Source organism: Choloepus didactylus, chromosome 7 (genome assembly GCF_015220235.1).
Source record: "Choloepus didactylus isolate mChoDid1 chromosome 7, mChoDid1.pri, whole genome shotgun sequence".
Lineage (NCBI taxonomy): Eukaryota > Metazoa > Chordata > Mammalia > Pilosa > Megalonychidae > Choloepus > Choloepus didactylus.
This window is the reverse complement of record NC_051313.1, coordinates 94,156,913-94,176,963: the sequence shown is the minus strand read 5'-3', so window position 1 is coordinate 94,176,963 and position 20,051 is coordinate 94,156,913. Positions and strand designations below refer to the sequence as shown.

Below are 20,051 nucleotides of genomic sequence, written 5' to 3'. Positions count from 1 at the left end.
GGACGTATCCTGGCTTCTCCTTGCAGCTTATAGTAAAATGCGAGCAGAGAGAGATAAACTAGGAACTGAACTCTTGGGTTCAAAGAAACCAGAAGTTGATGGCTTGGAAATTACGGGCTTCCAGTGGGTAGAATCCCAGAAGCTACAGCCCAACCTGAGGACAAGCCAAGATTGGATAAGGAGTTAAGCAGAAAGGATTTGTGGAAACTCCTATTGTCTGATGGCTTTGACCCCTGCATGCTTCATGCAAAGCCAACAGAATTTTTGCGAGATCTTTATAGACGGAGCCATTGCCGGTCTGGACTGGAGGAGACAGACAAGAAACAAACTGAAGGAAAAATTTCTTCAAAGACAGAGCCATGGAGGTTGAGGTCTGGAGTCAAGAGGTCTCGGGCTGGGAGAGCGGAGCAGCCCACATGCATGGAAAGGGTGAGTTTGCCCTGGAGGTCGAGGGCGGGCCTTCCGCCTCGATGCTCTGGAGAGTTTTGCCACCTCAGGTCCCAAAGAGGTTGGAGCACATTCCCAGGGAATTGGGGAGAGCCTGGCTGCCACCACACTGTTCGGAAGGGGTTGAGCGTGTGCCCCGGAAATGGAAGGGAATCCGGGAGCTGCCCCGAGGTTTGAGGAGGGTGGAGCCGAGAAGGTGGTCTCCCCAATGTGTGGAAATGTTGGAGCACTCACCCAAGCGTTTAGAGAGGAACGGGCTGCTGAAAAGGCCCTTGGGAAGGGTTAGGCTCCCGCTCTCTCAAGCCCCAAGGATGCAACATTGTTCTGTAAATGACTCTTGGACTTTGAAATCTAATGGAGTTTGTCCTGCGGGTTTTAAGAACTGTTTTGCTCCTGTTAACCCTGTTTTCCTTACTGTTTCTCCTTATGGCAATGGGAATGTTTATCCTATGAATGTCCCTCCTTTGTATATTGGAAGCACATAACTTGTTCTAAGTTCACAGATTCAAAGCTAAAGGAAAAGTATGCCTTAGGACTGACCACGCCTATATTTGATTTTGATGGGATTTTGTACTTAACTTTTGTTACTGAAATGCTTTAAGTTTTTGTGATATTGTTGTTGAACAAATGTGTTTTGTATTTGGAAAGATAATGTCATTTTGGGTTCCAGGGGGTGGAATGTGCTGGTTTGAGTGTATTGTGTCCCCCAAATGCCATTATCTTTGTAGTCTTGTGTGGGGCAGAAGTTTTGGTGCTGGTTGGATTTGCTTGGAGTGTGCCCCACCCAGCTGTGGGAGATAATTTTGATGAGATGTTCCCATGGAGGCGTGGCCCCACCCATTCGGGGTGGGCCTTGATCGGTGGAGCTATATAAATGAGCTGACTCAAAGAGGAAAGGGAGTGCAGCTGGGAGTGATGTTTTGAAGAGAAGCAAGCTTGCTAGAAATGAACGTCCTGGGAGAAAGCCGTTTTGAGGCCGGAGCTTTGGAGCAGATGCCAGCTGCCTTCCTAGCTAACAGAGGTTTTCCGGAGGCCATTGGCCATCCTCCGGTGAGGGTACCCGATTGCTGATGTGTTACCTTGGACGCTTTGTGGCCTTAAGACTGTAATTGTGTAGTGAAATAAACCCCCGTTTTATAAAAGCCTATCCATCTCTGGTGTTTTGCATTCTGCAGCATTAGCAAACTAAGACAGGGATAATATATAATTTCCTTGTTGCCATGAAGATTAAATGAGATAATTAAGAGAAATGCTTTACCCAGTGCCTGGCACATGATGGGTGCTCAGTAGTGCTCTTTATTAATGTTATTGTCACTGTTTTTACTCAGTGGCACCAGTACCTGATGCATAAACCTCAAAAAAGAAAATTATAGAACAATTTCTGTTATAAATATAGATAAGAAAATTCTAGACAAAAGAGTGGTAAATGAGGTTTAACAGTATATGAAAAGAATCACTTACTATGACCAAAAGGGTTTCTTTTCTCTCCCACAGTCAAGAATTGCCATTTCATTTTTCTCCTCTCTCTGTCACCTCTCTTATCCTCACCCTCAGTTAATGACTTTGCTCTCTAATTCACTGAGGAATTGGAGGAAAAGAAAAGACTCCCTCTCATCTCCCTGTACCTGTGCTTACAGGCTCCACTTTCTCTCCGTTACTCATGGATGACCTATCCTTATTCCTACCCAAAGAGAGTCTCTCCACCTGTATGCACCAGATCCTATCCGCTTTCCCCTAATCAAGGACACTGCTCCAGCAATTCTCCCACTTTCTCCTGCATGACCAAGTTTTCCTTTTCAAATGGATCAGTCCCATTATTATTAGACATGGTATTATTTCTCCCATTAAAAAAAAAACAAAAACCCTTTTTCAGCCCATTTGATTCTCCACCTTTCATCCTATTTCTCTCCTTCCCTTTATAGGAAAGCTCCTTAAAACACTTAACTATATACATACACACTCTCTTCAATTTTCCCCTTTTGTTCCCTCTTGATCCCACTCCACTTAGGTGCTTATCATTCCTTTGTACTCCTCTTCTCAAGATCACCAATAACCTCCACATTACTAAACCCAATGGTCATTTCTCAATTGTCATCCCAAGTGCCCCATGAGCAGCATTTGTTTGACAATCTCCTTCCTTCCTTGAAAGTCTCCAGGACACCACATGCATCAGTTTGCTTCTTTCTTTGCTGGTCTTTCCATCACTGTCTATTTGGCCAATTCCATTCATTACCCACCCTGTAAATATATGATGATGCCCTAGGCCTAGTCCTAGACTGAGTCCTAGATTTCGTTCCTTTCTATCTGCATTCACTTGGAGGATAGGTGATCCTATCCAATCATGTGGCATTAAAAATCCATTGGTGATTTACAGACACCACTTCGATGTCTTCCTCAAACTCCAGACTCATTGTCCAACTGTATCCATGACCTAACTACAAGGCCTCTCAGACTAACATGTCCCAAACAGCATTCCTGACCTCCCTCAATCTGTTTTTCTCTTTCTTCCTCATCACCATTAATGGTAACTTCATTATTCTAATTTCTCAAGCCAAAAGCCATGATATTATCTTGAACTTCTTTATCTCTTTAAGATCCCACACTGGTCCCATAAGCAAATCCTACTGTCTTTACCTCCAAAATATTTTTGGAATTCAGTCCCTTTTTTTGCACTCCCACTACTGCTACTCTGGTCCGAGTCACCATTATCTTTCACCTAGATTATTTCAGTGGCCTCCTAACTGGTTTCCATACTTCTGCTCTTGCTCCTTTGCACTCTTATTCTCAACCCAGCAACAGTAACTATCCTGTTGAAACATATCAGTTCATGTCACTCCTCTCTTCAAAACCCTCCAATAAATCCCCACTTCACATGGGGCAAAAACTAATGTCCCTATTATGATGGCTAAGTCCTTATGATCTGGCCATCTCCCCTCTATTTATTTCTCTGGCATTATTTTTCTCCTGTCCTCAACCTTCTCTCTGATCTAGCCCCACTGGATCACTTGCTTTTCTTCGAAGACATCAGGCATAATGTTTGTTTGTTTGTTTGTTTGTTAATTTTTATTTTGAAATAAATTCAAACTTACAGTAACAGTTGCAAAAATAATACAAACCCCATACACAGAACTCCAGCATACCCCAACCTCCCTCCACTGATACCCCGATCTACCAACTTTAATATTTTGTCACTTTAACATTTCTTTCTTTCTTTCCCTCCTTGTCTATCATCCATCATCTATTGCTCCCTCCCTCCCTCCCTCCCTCCTTGTCTATCATCCAACTTCTATTGCTGTCTTCTGAGAGCAAGTTGCAGACATCCTTGAACAAATAATATAATTCACATATACATTTCCTATGAAGAATATTCATTTATGTAATCACATTAAATGTAGTTAAGAAGTTCACGAAATTTAACATTGATATAAAGCTTACATTCTATATTTCATTTTTTTCTTAGGTCCCAATTGTGTCCTTTTGAGCCTTTTCTCCTCTATTCTTAAATCTCATCCAGGATCATCTATGGCATTTAATTGTCATTATCTATTTGGACTGTCTTTTTTTTTTTCAACTGTGGAAACACATATGCAGCATAAATCTTCCCCTTCCAACCCCTCCCAAGCATTCCATTTAGTGGGATTAATCACATTCACAATGTTGCAATGCCATCACCTTCCCACCATCCATTTCTACAAATTTCCCTTCACCCCAAACAGAAACCCACACTCATTTCTTATACTCCCCATTGCCCCTTCCCCCACTTCTTATAACCCACACTCTGCTTTTCATCTCTCTGATCATATTCTCTGATACTTTCTTTGTGTTTACCGTGGGGCTTAAATTTAACATCTTAAATCTATAACAATCTTGTTTTTCTTTGATACCAATTTAACTTCAATAGGACACATAAACTATGTTCCTATATTCCTCATCCCCCCACCTTTATGTAGTTCTTGTCAAAAATTACATATTTTACATTGAGTCCAAAACCACTGACTTATCATTACACTTTATGTATTTTAGATCCTGTAGGAAGTAAATAGTGGAGTTACAAATCAAAAATACAGTAGTATTGATATGTATATTTACATGTGATCTTTACTGGAAATCTTTATTTCTTCATGTGGTTTCAGTCAATTGTTTAGTGTCCCTTCCTTTCAGCCTGCACAATTCCCTTTAGCATTTCGTATAGGACTGCTCTACTGGTGATGAAGTCCCTCAGCTTTTGATTATCCAGGAATGTTTTCATCTCCCCCTCATTTTTAATCTCCAGATGTTTGTGAATTTTCTAAATCTCTGTTGGTTATTGACTTCTATTTGTATTCCATTATGGTCAGAGAATGTGCTTTGAATAATTTCAATTTTTTTAAATTTATTGAGGCTTGTTTTATGTCCCAGCCCATGGTCTATTCTGGAGAAATTTCCGTGATCACAAGAGAAGAATGTGTATCCTGGTGATTTGAGATGTAGTATGTTCTATATATGTCTGTTAAATTTCTCTATGTCTCTCTCTTCTTTCTTTGTTTCTCTGTTGGTAGGGCTCCCTTTAGTATCTAAAGTAGGCCAAGTCTTTTATTAGCAAAATCTTTCAGCATTTGTTTGTCTGCGAAAAATTTAAGCTCTCCCTCAAATTTGAAGGAGAGTTTTGCTGGATAAAGTATTCTTGGTGGGAAAGTTTTCTCTCTCAGAATTTTAAATATGTCATGCCACTGCCTTCTCGCCTCCATGGTGGCCGCTGAGTAGTCACTACTTAGTCTTATGTTGTTTTCTTTGTATGTGGTGAATGGCTTTTTTCTTGCTGCTTTCAGAACCTGCTCCTTCTCTTCAGCATTTGACAGTCTGATCAGAATATGTCTTGGAGTGGGTTTATTTGGATTTATTCTACTTGGAGTTCACTGGGCATTTATGCTTTGTGTATTTATATTGTGTAGAAGTTTTGGGAAGTTTTCCCCAACAGTTTCTTTGAATACTCTTTCTAGACCTTTACCCTTCTCTTCCCCTTCTGGGACACCAATGAGTCTTATATTTGGATGTTTTATTTTATCTATCACATCCCTGAGATCCATTTCGATTTTTTCAATTTTTTCCCCATTCTTTCCTTTGATCTTTCATTTTCCGTTCTGTGGTTCTCGAGTTCACTGAGCCATTGTTCACCTTCCTCTAGTCTTGTACTATGAGTATCCAGAATCTTTTTAATTTGGTCAACAGTTTCTTTTATTTCCATAAGATCATCTATTTTTTTATTTACTCTTGCAATTTCTTCTTTATGCTCTTCTAGGGTCTTCCTCATGTCCTTTATATCCTGTGCCATGCTCTCATTGTTTGTCTTTAGTTATTTGATTACTTGCTCCAAGTACTGTGTCTCCTCTGATCTTTCATTTGGGTATTTCGGTTTGGGTTATCCATATCATCTGGTTTTTTCATATGCTTTCAAATTTTCTGTTGTTTTGGGACTCTTGGCATTTGTTTTGCTATCTGATAGGGTTCTTTTAGGATATAAAAGATTATTCAGACACCAATCTCTAATTTGTCAGATCTACAGCTTGGTGGTGTACACATTCTCTAACTAACCAGCAGATGGCTTCCACGAGTCACCTATTCCCCTCAAGTCAGTTCTGCCCAACTTTGTCTTTGTGGTGTGTGGGGGTCTGATTCTTGTGGGGTTCATTTGGTGCACCAAGTTTGGGTGTGTTGTTGGTGTTGTCCACCCTGAATGTGGGGTGTGTTTCTGAGTGGTTAGGGAGGCAGGGCAGCTTTAATAATCAAACTTCCCAGGTGTTCCTGGAGATTTAAGGCTGTTGCAAGAGTCTAAACCTTCATTTCAGGCTCACCACAGATTGTCTCTGCTGGTGACCCACAAGTCCTTGGTATTGGCATAGGGTCCCTGGGTTTTCTGGGTGGGTTCCTCTTCCTAATCAGGCATAGTCTTACTTTACTGTCTGGCCATTCCCTCTGCCTGGAATATTCCTCCTCCAGATATCCACACAGTTTGCACTCTCAGTTCCTTTAGGTCCTCTCCAAATTCATCTATTCCCTGATGGCCTTCATCCATCTAAAACTTTAACCTCTAGCCTCCCCCCTAACATTTTATATCCCCTTTCCCTGCTTTGCTTTGTCCTTGGAACTTATAACTCTATATAACCTATTGTATATTTAATATTGTCTGCTCTTCCCCCATACACACATACTAGAATATAACTCTAAAATACAACTCTAATAAAGTTGGATATTGTTTGGTTTTCAAGCAACAGGGATAATCAGAATCTGCCTGCTGCCACAGCAGTGTTCATTTATTCATTTATTCATTCAGTAAATATTTATTGAGTCCCTACTATATGTCAGGCACAATTCTAAGTACCTAGGAAAATCAGTGAACAAAACAAAAATCTATGACCTCATGAAGTTTACATTCTAGTGGAGAGAGACAGTCAAAAACAATAAAAATAATAACTAAGTAAATTATATAATATGTTAGAAGATGATAAGTGCTATGGAAAAACTGGAGCAGGTAAAGAAGGAAAGATATTTGAGGAAAAGGAGGCGGTTTATAATTTCAAATAGCATGGTCAGGGTACGCCTCTTTGTGAAGCAACAGGAACTAGGAAGATACTAAACAGGTGAAATATTTCATATGTAATCCAAACAAAGAAAGGGGTCTGAGACAACAGTACATGCTAGTTATTTATCTTTTGCTCAGTAATTTTCCCAATAACTCTTCGAACTAAAAATCAGGACTGTTTCTCTGTTTATAAAGTCTACTAAATAAGAAAAATGACAGAATATACCTGTCTTTCTAGACATTCAGAGTGGCAAATGTGAGTATGCTATGTGTGTGTTACAGACTTGAAACATATCTTATAAGTCACAACTGACTAACACAATAAGATGTGAAAAGAAATGAATGATATATCTGTTGTATAGCAGGTTATTAAATGGCATTATTTATAGAGAATGAATGTCCACCTAGGAAGCATCAACTAAAAACTCAAATCTTGTAACTAATGAGATTTCAGTAGAGTCAAAAATCAACAAGTTTTGCCTACCTTCTTTTAGATGCGGCAGAAAGCTTTATTTAAATATGTGAATCTCCCTCCTTTCTTGAAATCCCACTAAAATAAATGTAAAAGGCATAAAAGCACTAAAACCAAGAAAACTCAAGAAAAGACCACAGCAGACAAAAGATGCCCATAAAATTTTAGAAGCTGAAAAGCAGATGGATTAGTGGTGACTGACTTAATCTGGGAAAAGCTAAAATCTCAGTCTGTAATGGGGTAGGAAGGAGTTAGAGTCAGAGAAGTTAAAAAACAAGCCAAATCACACCACAGAACTGCAAAAAGGTTCACGAGACTATGATAGGGCTGGTCAACTTAAAAACTGGAGGGTTAATTGAAAAACCTACATAAAGATCCCTTTGACCAACAAATTCACAAATAAATTCTTCCCATGTGGCCTGCAACAACTGTTCCTTCATCACAGCAAAAGCTGGAGAGATTGTACCAAAGTCTGTTAATTCAGAAACACTGGGCATAGCTGCAACAGGGGGTTTGAGAAAATCCTCTAACACAAAAAAACAGAGATCACTTTTCTCAGCAATGTTCTCAATAACTCTACCTCTGTCACATGGCTGTTTCTCTCCCTATATGTCTCCTGTCTTCAAATTTACTCTGCTTATGAGGATTCTGATCATTCTGGATTAAAGCCCACCCTAATCTAGTTTGGCTTCATCTTAACTAATAACATCGTCAAAGATCTGTTTACAAAAAAGCTGAAAACAAGTCCAGACTTCAATTAGAGATACGAATGAAGCAGATCTGGTTAGGACTAAGGAGAATTAGGCAAAAGGGTAAAGGATGATATTGACTATGTTTTAAAACTTCAACTTCTGTGTGAGACCAAAGGAAGAGATATTTATTTGGTACAGGATCTGTATTTTCTGCAGCACACTAAATAATTTAACTTGTACGGTCAGTTTGTTCAAAAACTATAATTACATGGAACTTTGACTAGGAAGTGAGATCCAGTAGGTTTGTACAGGTTAGTGTGAAATACTGATACATACCAAAGTAATTTGGGCAGAGAATAAAATATGCAGAGCTCCCCTGAGGAACTGGGGGAAAATGCAGAAATGTTGGACGTCCCCACCTGGATTATTACTGATATTCTCACAAACATTGAGGAGAAACAATTTAGTAGGCCAAGCCCTCGATCTTGGGGCTTGCCCTTATGAAACTTGTTACTGCAAAGGAGAAGTTAAGCCTACTTACAATTGTGCCTAAGAGTCTCCCCCAGAGAACCTCTTTGTCGTTTAGATGTGGCCTCTCACTCTCTCTAAGCCCACTGGGCAGGTGAACTCACTGCCCTCCCCCCTACATGGGACATGACTCCCGGGGGTGTAAATCTCCCTGGCAATGCAGGATATGACTCCTGGGGATGAATCTGGACCTGGCATTGTGGGATTGAGAAAATATTCTTGACCAAAAAGGGGGAAGCAAAATGAAACAAAATAAAGTTTCAGTGGCTGAGAGATCTCAAATGGAGTCAAGAGGTCACTCTGGAGGGCATTCTTATGTGGTATATAGATATCCCTTTTTAGTTTTTAGTGTATTGGAATAGCCAGAAGGAAATACCTGAAACTGTTGAACTGCAATCCAGTAGCCTTGATTCTTGAAGATGACTGTATAACTATGTAGTTTTCATAGTGTGACTGTGATTATGAAAACCTTGTGACTCATGCTCCCTTTATCCGGGGTATGGATGAATGAGTAGAAAAATAGGGACAAAAACTAAATGAAAAATAAGGTGGGAGGGGGTGGTGGAATGATTTGGGTGTTCTTTTTACTTTTATTTTTAATTCTTATTTTCATTCTTTTTGGAGTAATGAAAATGTTAAAAAATTGATTGGGGTGATGGATGTATAACAATATGATGGAACTGTGAACAGTTGACTGTACACCGTGGATGACTGTATGGTAGGTGAATATATCTCAATAAAACCGAATTTAAAAAAAGATATATTTACAAATGAGTTCACATTCACAGGACTAGGGTTTAGGACTTGAACATGTCATTTGGGGGGACATGGTTCAATCCATAACAATATGTTACCAGAATTTTAAAAAAAATTAAAGGAGAAAAAAAGAATACAGCAAATTTTCAAACTGAAGGACACAAATTTCTAGATTGAAAGATACCACTGAAATCCCAGCATAATTAATGCAAAAGTCCTGCCCAAGGCCTAATATTGTGAGATTTCAACACCAGAAGTAAAGAGAAGATCTTAAAGCTTTCAGAGAGTACAAGCTAACAGGCTACTGATTAAGAGTCAGAATGACTTGGGACTTTGGCCAGAAACACTGTATGCTCCAAGATAATTAAGCAGTGCCTTCAGAATTATGAAGGGAAATTATTTAATATAAAATTGTATATCCAGTGAAATTATTAGCCAAGTGTTAGGGTAGAATGACAATATTTTCACACTTACAAGTCTCAAAAATATATATCCCATGCTCCCTTTTTCAGAAAGCTAATGGAGGATGTTCTCCTAGAAAGAAAAGAATGGCATCCAGAAAACAGGTGATCCAATTCAGGAGAAAGACAAGGGGATTCCCAGAAAGATAGTGAAGGAAAGTCCCAGGATAACACTATACAGTGGCCTAGAGAGCAGTTAGTCCAGATTACTGGAGGAGTATAGAGGTTTCTAGGAGGGATATCTCCAAGAAAAAGATGAAATTAATCAATGATGTGATGTATCCAAACATACTGAGGGGAGATTTTACACTTCTGGTAGAAAGTTTAAAAATGTGTTAGTGGCAGAAACATTTAAAATATAATAAGTTAACTAAAAAGTGAGACAATTCTTAACTCCAGGAGAACAACATGTTTTAAAGGATGGGAATTACCAATAATATTTATATAACCACAGTAACATAAAAGACAATATTTATTGAACTAGCAATTGTATTACTATACTGGGATGGTAGAAAAGAAGAGTGTGTATGTGTGTTTACATGTAAATTATGTATGTGTGCAGGCTTCTGTATATATTGGAGGAGGAGTTGAAAGAGAGCTAAATCCTCGTATTACATAGTTGAAAGTCAGTAAATTATCTGAATCTGAGAAGAATCAAATAGTTGTATATGCATATTATTTAAGACCATTAAATACCAGAAGAAACAGGTAAAATAAATTGGAAATGGTTGCCTCTAGAGGTGGTAATTGGGTGATAAGTGATAGGGCAGAGGACTGCCTTTTTCATTATAAGATTTTATTATTTTAAAAATGATAAATGCCTGGAAGACTTCTGGTGAAGGGAGATACAGAACTCAGTCCTTCCACCAAAACAACTATTAAACAGACAGGAACTGTCTGAAACAACTATTTTTGAAACTCTAGAAGCCAGAAGAACACTGTACAATACCCAGGGAAGAGTGAAAGGAAGAGGCAGATAAATTACACTGAAGATCCATAAATTTCTCTCTCCATGTGGCAGGCACTGTCACCCATCCCCAGTCTTGCAGCAGGCCACCATGGGGTCCAGTCCCTGAATAGCTGCTAGAGACAGAAAGGATCATAAAAATCGTCTTCCCCAAGAACAGGGGTAAGCACAGATGATAACATTATGACTTTTGATTAGCAAATTTGGAACACAAGGTCCTAGCTCTGACGGCTGCTATTGTTTCAACCCACCCTGGACAAAGGCAGTGGTAGCTATTATTTCAACTCCACCCTAACAAAGGCAGACAGCCTTTGTCGACCCTCTCCTGAAAGGGGCAAAGGTGATGGGCACTTAAAGATGCAGTGATTCCTCAAGGCTGTGGGGAAAAGTTAGCTGAAGGGCTGTATTTGTTGGACAGACCAGGAAAGCTCAGCTTTGGGGAGCCATCAGACAAGATTTTGGCACCTTTGGCCCCCTCAACAGGGCACTTTGGAGCCAGTCTGTGCCCCCTTAGTGGGTCCCTGGCCTTGTTTTGGTTAGGAAAGAACAACTTCAGAAAGTCCTACCCGGGTTGACCCTTCTCCCAGAATTTACCCTACAGGCAAATCAGCATGAGATAATGGAAGGAATGCAAAAAACTTTAGAAGTGGACAGTCTGGGACAAAGGCCTGCAGGCTTCAAATATGCGGGAGACAACCAAATTCCTATAAACCGGAGAACTCCAAAACAACTAAGAAGCAAACGTCCCAGACAAGACAGACAACCAGTAAAACAGGGAAAACCTTGCACACTGCAGTTGCCTTGGGCAGATCTTCCTAATAGGGAGGGCTGAAGCTAAAAAAAATCTCTGTCTTATCACCAACTGTTTATAAAACCAAGAAACAGATACCAAAGGGAGTAAATCCCAGAGTTAATATTTTAATATATTAAAATGTACTGTGTACAACAAAAGAGTACATGACAAGTAAAGAAACAGGAAATGATGGCCCATCCAAAGGAAGAGTATAAAAATAAAGAACACACCAATGCAAGAATCCAGAATGTTGACATACTGAACAAAAAATTTTTTTAAATGATCTTAAAAATGCTCAAGGAGATGTGAAAAGTTCAGAGAGGAACTAAAGGATATAAGGAAAACAATGCATGAACCATATCAAGAGCCTAATTAAAGAGAAATTTTAAAAAGGAACCAAGGCTACTGGGAAGAGAGCAGATTAGGAGAGACACAGCAAAATTCTCCTCCTTGAAAATCACTAAACAAAGGCAGAAAGCACTCCAGAACAGCAGTTCCAGGGTTCCACCAGCTGAGAAGGGACTTCTATACCCATACTATGTAGTTGGAGAAACTGAGAGACTGCATTTAAGATGGGTGAGTGTTCCGGCCTGGAACACCACTGGGGAACACGTGGTTAGTGCTGGCAGACAAGCATGGAGGAGAGTAGCCTTCCACGCCCCAGACACCCTCCTCAGCACTTGGCTCGGGTAATAACCCTTCACAGACCTGTTTCCAAGAGCCCCCATGCCAGGGACTGGCAGTTGGAGCAGGCAGATGAGCACAGAATGGGGCAGCTATCTTTGCCTTTGGCTGGGAGATAATCCCTCACAGCCCTACAGCTGAGAGCTTCCTTGAGGGATTCAGGATTCGGGATTCAGCGGACTTATGACAGCATCCATTCTTCCTCCACGGATGCCCACGGTTTGCACAGCCTAGAGGTAAAACTGCCACATGGAAGTGCCAGGAGCCATCCCCCAATCCCAGGGACTTGTGGGTGCACAGCAAACAGGGACTGTGGGGCACCTGAGCTGGAAGGTGAAATACACAGCTCTGGAGCCCCAGAGTACTCCACCTGCAGCCCTGGGAACACCCAGGACCACTCTGTCCTGGAGCGGACTTTCTGCCAAATTGCGTAGGGCATGCCCCACCCACCCACAGGGCTGGGAGTCCCCAGTGTACACAGAAAATTGGTGCACTGACTGGACCTCCACATGGTTTGGACCCCTATTTAGTGCATAGACAAAGTTGGAGAGAACTGGCTTGAGAGTAAGAGATGGCTCAGGCACGCAATCTACTGGTGGGTCAGAGAAAGGGCACTCCACCAAGGTGTAGCTCTGCCAAATTATAGATAAATGTTCAAATAATCCTGCATAACCTAAAAGAACCCTATCAAGATAAGAAATTGTCAAGAAGCCAAAAACAACCGAAAATTATAAAGTATATGAAGAAAACAGAAGATATGGGTAACCAAAACGTCCAAATTAAAAAGCCAGAGGAGACACAGAACTTGGAGCAATTAATCAAAGAAGTACACACAAACATCATTATTATGGCTCAGGATATAAAGGATATGAAGAAGACCCTAGAAGAGAATAAAGAAGAATTTGAAAGAGTATATAAAAAAAAATGGCTCTTATGGAAATAAAAGATACTGTTGATCAAGTTAAAAATATTCTTGAGACACATAACACAAGATTTGAAGAGGCCGAGGAATGAATTAGTGAACTTGAAGTTAGGGTGATGGAAAGTGAAAGGACAAAACAACAAATGGTGAAAAAGTAAAAAAAAAATAAAATAGATCTCAGGGAAATGATGGATAACATGAAGCACTCAAATTTAAGATTCATTGGTGTTCCGGAAGGTGAAGAGAAGAGTAAAAAGCTAGGAAGAGTATTAGAAGACACTGTTGGGGAAAACTTCCCAACTCTTCTAAGTGACATAAATAGGCAAATTAAAGATACCCAATGAACACCAAGTGGAATAAATCCAAATAAATCCACTCCGAGACATATTCTGATCAGACTATCAGATGCTGAATAGAAGGCGAAAGTTCTGAAAGCAGCAAGGTAGAAGCAATTCACCATATACCATGGAAACAACATAAGACTATGTACTGACTGCTCAGTGGGCACCATGGAGGGAAGAAGGCAGTGGTATGACATATTTCAAATTCTGAAAGAGAAAAACTGCCAGCTAAAAATTCTTTATACAGCAAAGCTCTCCTAAGAATTGAGGGAGAACTTAAAATTTTCACAGACAAACAAATGCTAAGAAAATTTGTTAAAAAGAGACCTGCCCCTACAAGTAATATTAAAGGGAGCTCTACTGGCAGAGAAAAAAAGACAGGAGAGAGAGGTCTGGAGAAGGGCACAGAACTGAAGAGTTTACTAAGGGTAACTTAAAGGAAATAAAGAGAGTATGTTGGTTTGGATGTATTATGTCTCCCAAAATACCATGTTCTTCAATGCAATCTTGTGGAAGGCAGATGTATTAGTGTTTATTTGTTTGGAATCTTTAGATTAGGTTGTTTCCATGGAGATGTGACCCACCCAACTGTGGGTAATACCTTTTATTAGATTATTTCCATGGAGGTGTGGCCCCATCCATTCAGCATGGGTCTTGATTAGTTTACCAGAGATCTATAAAGCTGAGACAGAAAGAGCTCAGTGCTACTGCAGCTTGGAAAGACATTTTGGAGATGGCTGTCAAAAGCAGACTTTTGCTGATGCTTTGGAGATACTAGCCTTGAGTTTGCCCCAAGAAGCTAAGCCTAGGGACATTTTGGAGAATGCCATTTTGAAATGTAACGTGGAAGCAAACAGACACCAGCCATATGCCTTCCAAGTTAACAGAGGCTTTCTGGACAGTATTGGCCTTTCTCCAGTGAAGGTATACTCATATTTATGCCTTTGTTTGGACACTTTTATGGACTCAGAACTGTAAATTTGCAACCAAATAAAACCTCTTTATAAAAGCCAATTCATTTCTGGTATTTTGCATTCCAACAGCAATAGGAAACCGGAACAGAGAGGGAAAAAAGTAGATCTGACAAATAAAAACCAAAGGATAAGATGGCTGATTCAAGAACTGCCATCACAGTAAGAACATTTAATGTGAATGGGTTAAACTCCGCAATTAAAAGATACAGATCGGCAGAATGGATTAAAAAATACAAACCATCAAAATGCTGTTTACAAGAGACTCATCTTAGACCCAGCAACACAAAGAAATTGAAAGTGAAAGGATGAAAAAAATTATTCTATGCAAGCTACAGCCAAAAGAAAGCAGGGGTAGCAATACTCATCTTAGATAAAATAGACTTCAAATGCAAGAATATCATAAGACACAAAGGACTCTATATACTAATAAAAGGAACAATTCACCAAGAAGAAATAACAATCATAAATGTTTATGCAACCAATCAGGATGATCCAAAGTACATGTGACAAACATTGGCAAAACCAAAGGAAGCAATAGATGTTTCCACCAACAAGCAATAGATGTTTCCACCAACAATGGAATATTTCCATCAACAATGTTTCCACCAACAATGAATAAGAGTTCCAATTTCTCCACATCCCCTCCAGCATTTGTAGTTTCCTGTTTGTTTAATGGCAGCCATTCTAATCGGTGTGAGATGGTATCTCATTGTGGTCTTAATTTGCATCTCTCTAATAGCTAGTGAAGCTGAACATTTTTTCATGTGTTTCTTGGTCATTTGTATTTCCTCTTCAGAGAACTGTCTTTTCATATCTTTTGCCCATTTTATAATTGGGCCGTCTGTACTATTGTCATTGAGTTGTAGGAATTTCTTTATATATGCAAGATATCAGTCTTTTCTCAGATAACATGGTTTCCAAAAATTTTTTCCCATTGAGTTGGCTGCCTCTTTACCTTTTTGAGAAATTCCTTTGAGGTGCAGAAGAACTTCTAAGCTTGAGGGAGTTCCCATTTATCTATTTTTTCTTTTGTTTCTTGTGCTTGGGTGTTAAGTCTAGGAGAAGTGGCCGCCTAATACAAGGTCTTGAAGATGTTTTCCTACATTATCTTCTAGGAGTTTTATGATGGTACTCTTTCTTTTATATTGAGATCTTTCATCCATTTTGAGTTAATTTTTGTGTAGGGGGTGAGGTAGAGGTCCTCTTTCATTCTTTTGGATATGGATATCCAGCTCTCCCAGCCCCATTTGTTGAAAAGACCATTATGACTCAGTTCACTAACTTTGGGGGCCTTATCAAAGATCAGTCGGCCATAGATCTGAGGGTCTATCTCCGAATTCTCAGTTCGATTCCATTGATCTATATGTCTATCTTTGTGCCAGTACATGCTGTTTTGACACTGTGGCTTTCTAATAAGCTTCAAAGTCAGGGAGTGTAAGTCCCTCCCACTTCGTTTTCTTTTTTAGAGTGTCTTTAGCAATTCGAGAGGCATCTTCCCTTTCCAAATAAATTTAATAACTAGCTTTTCCAAGTCTGCAAAGTAGGTTGTTGGAATTTTGATTGGGATTGCATTGAATCTGTAGATGAGTTTGGGTAAGAATTGGACATCTTAATGACATTTAGTCTTCCTATCCATGAACATGGAATATTTTTCCATCTTTTAAGGTCCCCTTCTATTTCTTTTAGTAGAGGTTATGTAGTTTTTCTTTGTATAGGTCTTTTACATCTTTGGGTTAAGTTTATTCCTAGGTACTTGATTTTTTTAGGTTGCTATTGAAAAATGGTATCTTTTTCTTGAGTGTCTCTTCAGTTTGTCATTTCTAGCATATAGAAACATTACTGACTTATGTGCATTAATCTGTATCCCGCTACTTTGCTAAATTTGTTTATTAGCTCTAGTAGCTGTATCGTCGATTTCTCAGGGTTTTCTAGATATAAGATCATATCATCTGCAAACAATGACAGTTTACTTCTTCTTTTCCATTTGGATGCCTTTTATTTCTTTGTCATGCTGGATTGCCCTGGCTAGCACTTCCAGCACAATGTTGAATAACAGTGGTGACAGCGGGCATCCTTGTCTTGTTCCTGATCTTAGAGGGAAGGCTTTCAGTCTCTCACCATTGAGTACTATGCTGACTATGGGTTTTTCATATATGCTCTTTATCATATTGAGGAAGTTTCCTTCAATTCCTACCTTTTGAAGTGTTTTTATCCAAAACGGATGTTGGATTTTGTCAAATGCTTTTTCAGCATCTATTGAGATGATCATTTCATTTTTCCCTTTCAAATTGTTAATGTGTTGTAATACATTGACTGATTTTCTTATGTTGAACCATCCTTGCATGCCTGGAATGAACCCCACTTGGTCATGGTGTATGATTTTTTTAATGTGTCTTTGGATTAGATTTGCAAGTATTTTGTTGAGGATTTTTGCATCTATATTCATTAGGGAGATTGGCTGGTAGTTTTCCCTTTTTGTAGCACCTTTGCCTGGTTTTGGTATTAGATTGATGTTAGCTTCATAAAATGAGTTAGGTAGTGTTCCATTTTCTTCAATGTTTTGAAAGAGTTTGAGTAAGATTGGTGTCAGTTCTTTCTGGAAAGTTTGGTAGAATTCCCCTGTGAAGCCATCTGGCCCTGGGCATTTATTTGTGGGAAGATTTTTGATGACTGATTGGATCTCTTTGCTTGTGATGGGTTGGTTGAGGTCTTCTATTTCTTCTCTGGTCAGTCTAGGTTGTTCATATGTTTCCAGGAAATTGTCCATTTCCTCTACATTATCCAGTTTGTTGCCATACAGTTGTTCATAGTATCCTCTTATAATTTTTTTAATTTCTTCAGGATCTGCAGTTATGTCACCTTTTTCATTCATTATTTTGTTTATCTGGGTCTTCTCTCTTTTTGATTTTGTCAGTCTAGCTAGAGGCTTGTCAATCTTCTTGATCTTCTCAAAGAACCAACTTTTGGTGATAGTTATCCTCTCTATTGTTTTTTTTGTTCTCTATGTCATTTATTTCGGCTTTAATCCTTCTTATTTCTTTTCTTCTACTTGGTTTAGGATTGGTTTGCTGTTCATTTTCTAGCTTCTTCAGTTGATCCATTAGTTCTTTGATTTTGGCTCTTTCTTCCTTTTTAATATATGCGTTTAGTGCTATAATTTCCCCCTTAGCACTGCTTTTGCTGCATCCCATAGGTTTTGGTATGTTGTGTTCTCATTTTCATTCATCTCTATATATTTAGCAATTTCTCCTTGCTATTTCTTCTTAACCCACTGATTGTTTAGGAGTGTGTTGTTTAACCTCCAGGTATTTGTGAATTTTCTAAGTCTCTGATGGTTATTGACTTCTAATTGTATTCCATTGTGGTCAGAGAATGTGCTTTGAATAATTTCAATCTTTTTAAATTTATTGAGGCTTGTTTTATGTCCCAGCATATGATCTATTCTGGAGAAAGTTCCGTGAGCACAAGAAAAGTATGTGTATCCTGGTGATTTGGGATGTAATGTCCTGTATATGTCTGTTAAATCTAATTCATTTATCAGATTGTTTGGGTTTTCAGTTTCCTTATTGGTCTTATGTCTGGTTGATCTATCTATAGGAGAGAGTGATGTGTTGAAGTCTCCCACAGTTATTGTGAAAACATCAATTGCTTCCTTTAGTTTTGCCAGTGTTTCTCTCATGTATTTTGTGGCACCTTGATTGGGTGCATAGACATTTACGATTGTTATTTCTTCTTGTTGAATTGCCCCCTTTTATTAGTAGGTAGTGGCCTTCTTTTGTCTCTCAAAACATCCCTGCATTTAAAGTCTATTTTATCTGAGATTAATATTGCTACACCTGCTTTCTTTTGGCTGTAGCTTGCATGAAATATTTTTCTCCATCCTTTCACTTTCAATTTCTTTGTGTCCCTGTGTCTAAGATGAGTCTCTTGTATGCAACATATTGATGGTTCATTTTTTTTTTATCCATTCTGCGAATCTATATCTTTTAATTGGGGAGTTTAATCCATTTACATTCAACGTTATAACCGTGAAGGCATTTCTTGAATCAGCCATCTTATCCTTTGGTTTATGTTTGTCATATATATTTTTCCCCTTTCTCTATTAATATCCTTTATTGTACCCATACCGAATCTCTTTAGTACTGAACCTTTCTCCAAGTCTCTCTGTCCTTCTTTGTTTCTCTGTCTGTAGGGCTCCCTTTAGTATCTCCAGTAGGGCAGGTCTCTTGTTAGCAAATTCTCTCAGCATTTGTCTGTCTGTGAAAAATTTAAGCTCTCCGTCAAATTTGAAGGAGAGCTTTGCTGGATAAAGTATTCTTGGTTGGAAATTTTTCTCACTCAGAATTTTAAATATATCGTGCCACTGCCTTCTGGCCTCCATGGTGGCTGCTGAGTAGTCACTACTTAGTCTTATGCTGTTTGCTTTGTATGTGGTGAATTGCTTTTCTCTTGCTGCTTTCAGAACTTGCTCCTTCTCTTCCGTGTTTGACAGTGTGATCAGAATATGTCTCGGAGTGGGTTTATTTGGATTTATTCTATTTGGAGTTCGCTGAGCATTTATGATTTGTGTATTTATGTTGTTTAGAAGATTTGGGAAGTTTTCCCCAACAATTTCTTTGAATACTCTTCCTAGACCTTTACCCTTTTCTTCTCCTTCTGGAACACCAATGAGTCTTATATTCGGACATTTTATATTATCTATCATATCCCTGAGGTCCGTTTCGATTTTTTCAATTTTTTTCTCCATTCTTTCTTTTATGCTTTCATTTTCCATTCTGTCATCTTCCAGGTCACTGATTCGTTGTTCACCTTCCTCTAGTCTTGTACTATGAGTGTCCAGAATCTTTTTTATTTGGTCAGCAGTTTCTTTAATTTCCATAAGATCATCCATTTTTTTATTTAGTCTTGCAATGTCTTCTTTATGCTCTTCTAGGGTCTTCTTGATATCCTTTGTATCCCATACTATGGTCTCATTGTTCATCTTTAGGTCTTTGAGTAGCTGCTCTAGGTGCTGTGTCTCTTCTGATCTTTTGATTTGGGTGCTTGGGCTTGGGTTATCCATATCGTCTGGTTTTTTTGTATGCTTTAGAATTTTCTGTTGTTTTTGGCCTCTTGGCATTTGCTGAACTTGATAGGGTTCTTTTAGGATTTGTAGACCAATTGAAGTCCTTATCTCTAATTTATCAGATCTACTGCTTCATGGAGTACACTTTCTCTAACTAACCAGCAGGTGGCGTCCACAAGCCACCTGTTCTCCACTAGCCAGTTCTCCCCTGCTTAGCCTTTGTGGTGAGTGGGGGAGTGAGCCTTGTGGGGTCCAATTGGTGTACCAAGCTTGCGTGTGTAGTTGGTGTTGCCCGCCCTGTATATGGGGCATGTTTCTGGGCAGTCAGGGAGGGGGGGTGGCTCTAAGAATCAAATCTCCCTGGTGATCCTAGACTTTTGAATCTGCTTG

The 20,051-nt window shown here is 39.2% G+C and overlaps 1 protein-coding gene across 8 annotated transcripts in view; it reads left to right on the top strand.

Annotated features, from left to right (window-relative positions):
* Positions 1 to 20,051, top strand: part of BEND6 (BEN domain containing 6) — a 74,709-nt gene that overhangs the window by 33,741 nt on the left and 20,917 nt on the right. The window contains exon 4 of one of the 8 annotated variants that reach the window (XM_037844394.1): positions 10,937 to 11,015. The exons of the other annotated variants lie outside the window; for them this stretch is intronic. Within the exon in view, the coding sequence (XP_037700322.1) occupies positions 10,937 to 10,995 (59 nt within the window). The 3' untranslated portion in view covers positions 10,996 to 11,015. Of the gene's footprint in view, positions 1 to 10,936; positions 11,016 to 20,051 lie in introns of those variants that run through there. 8 annotated transcript variants of the gene reach the window in all.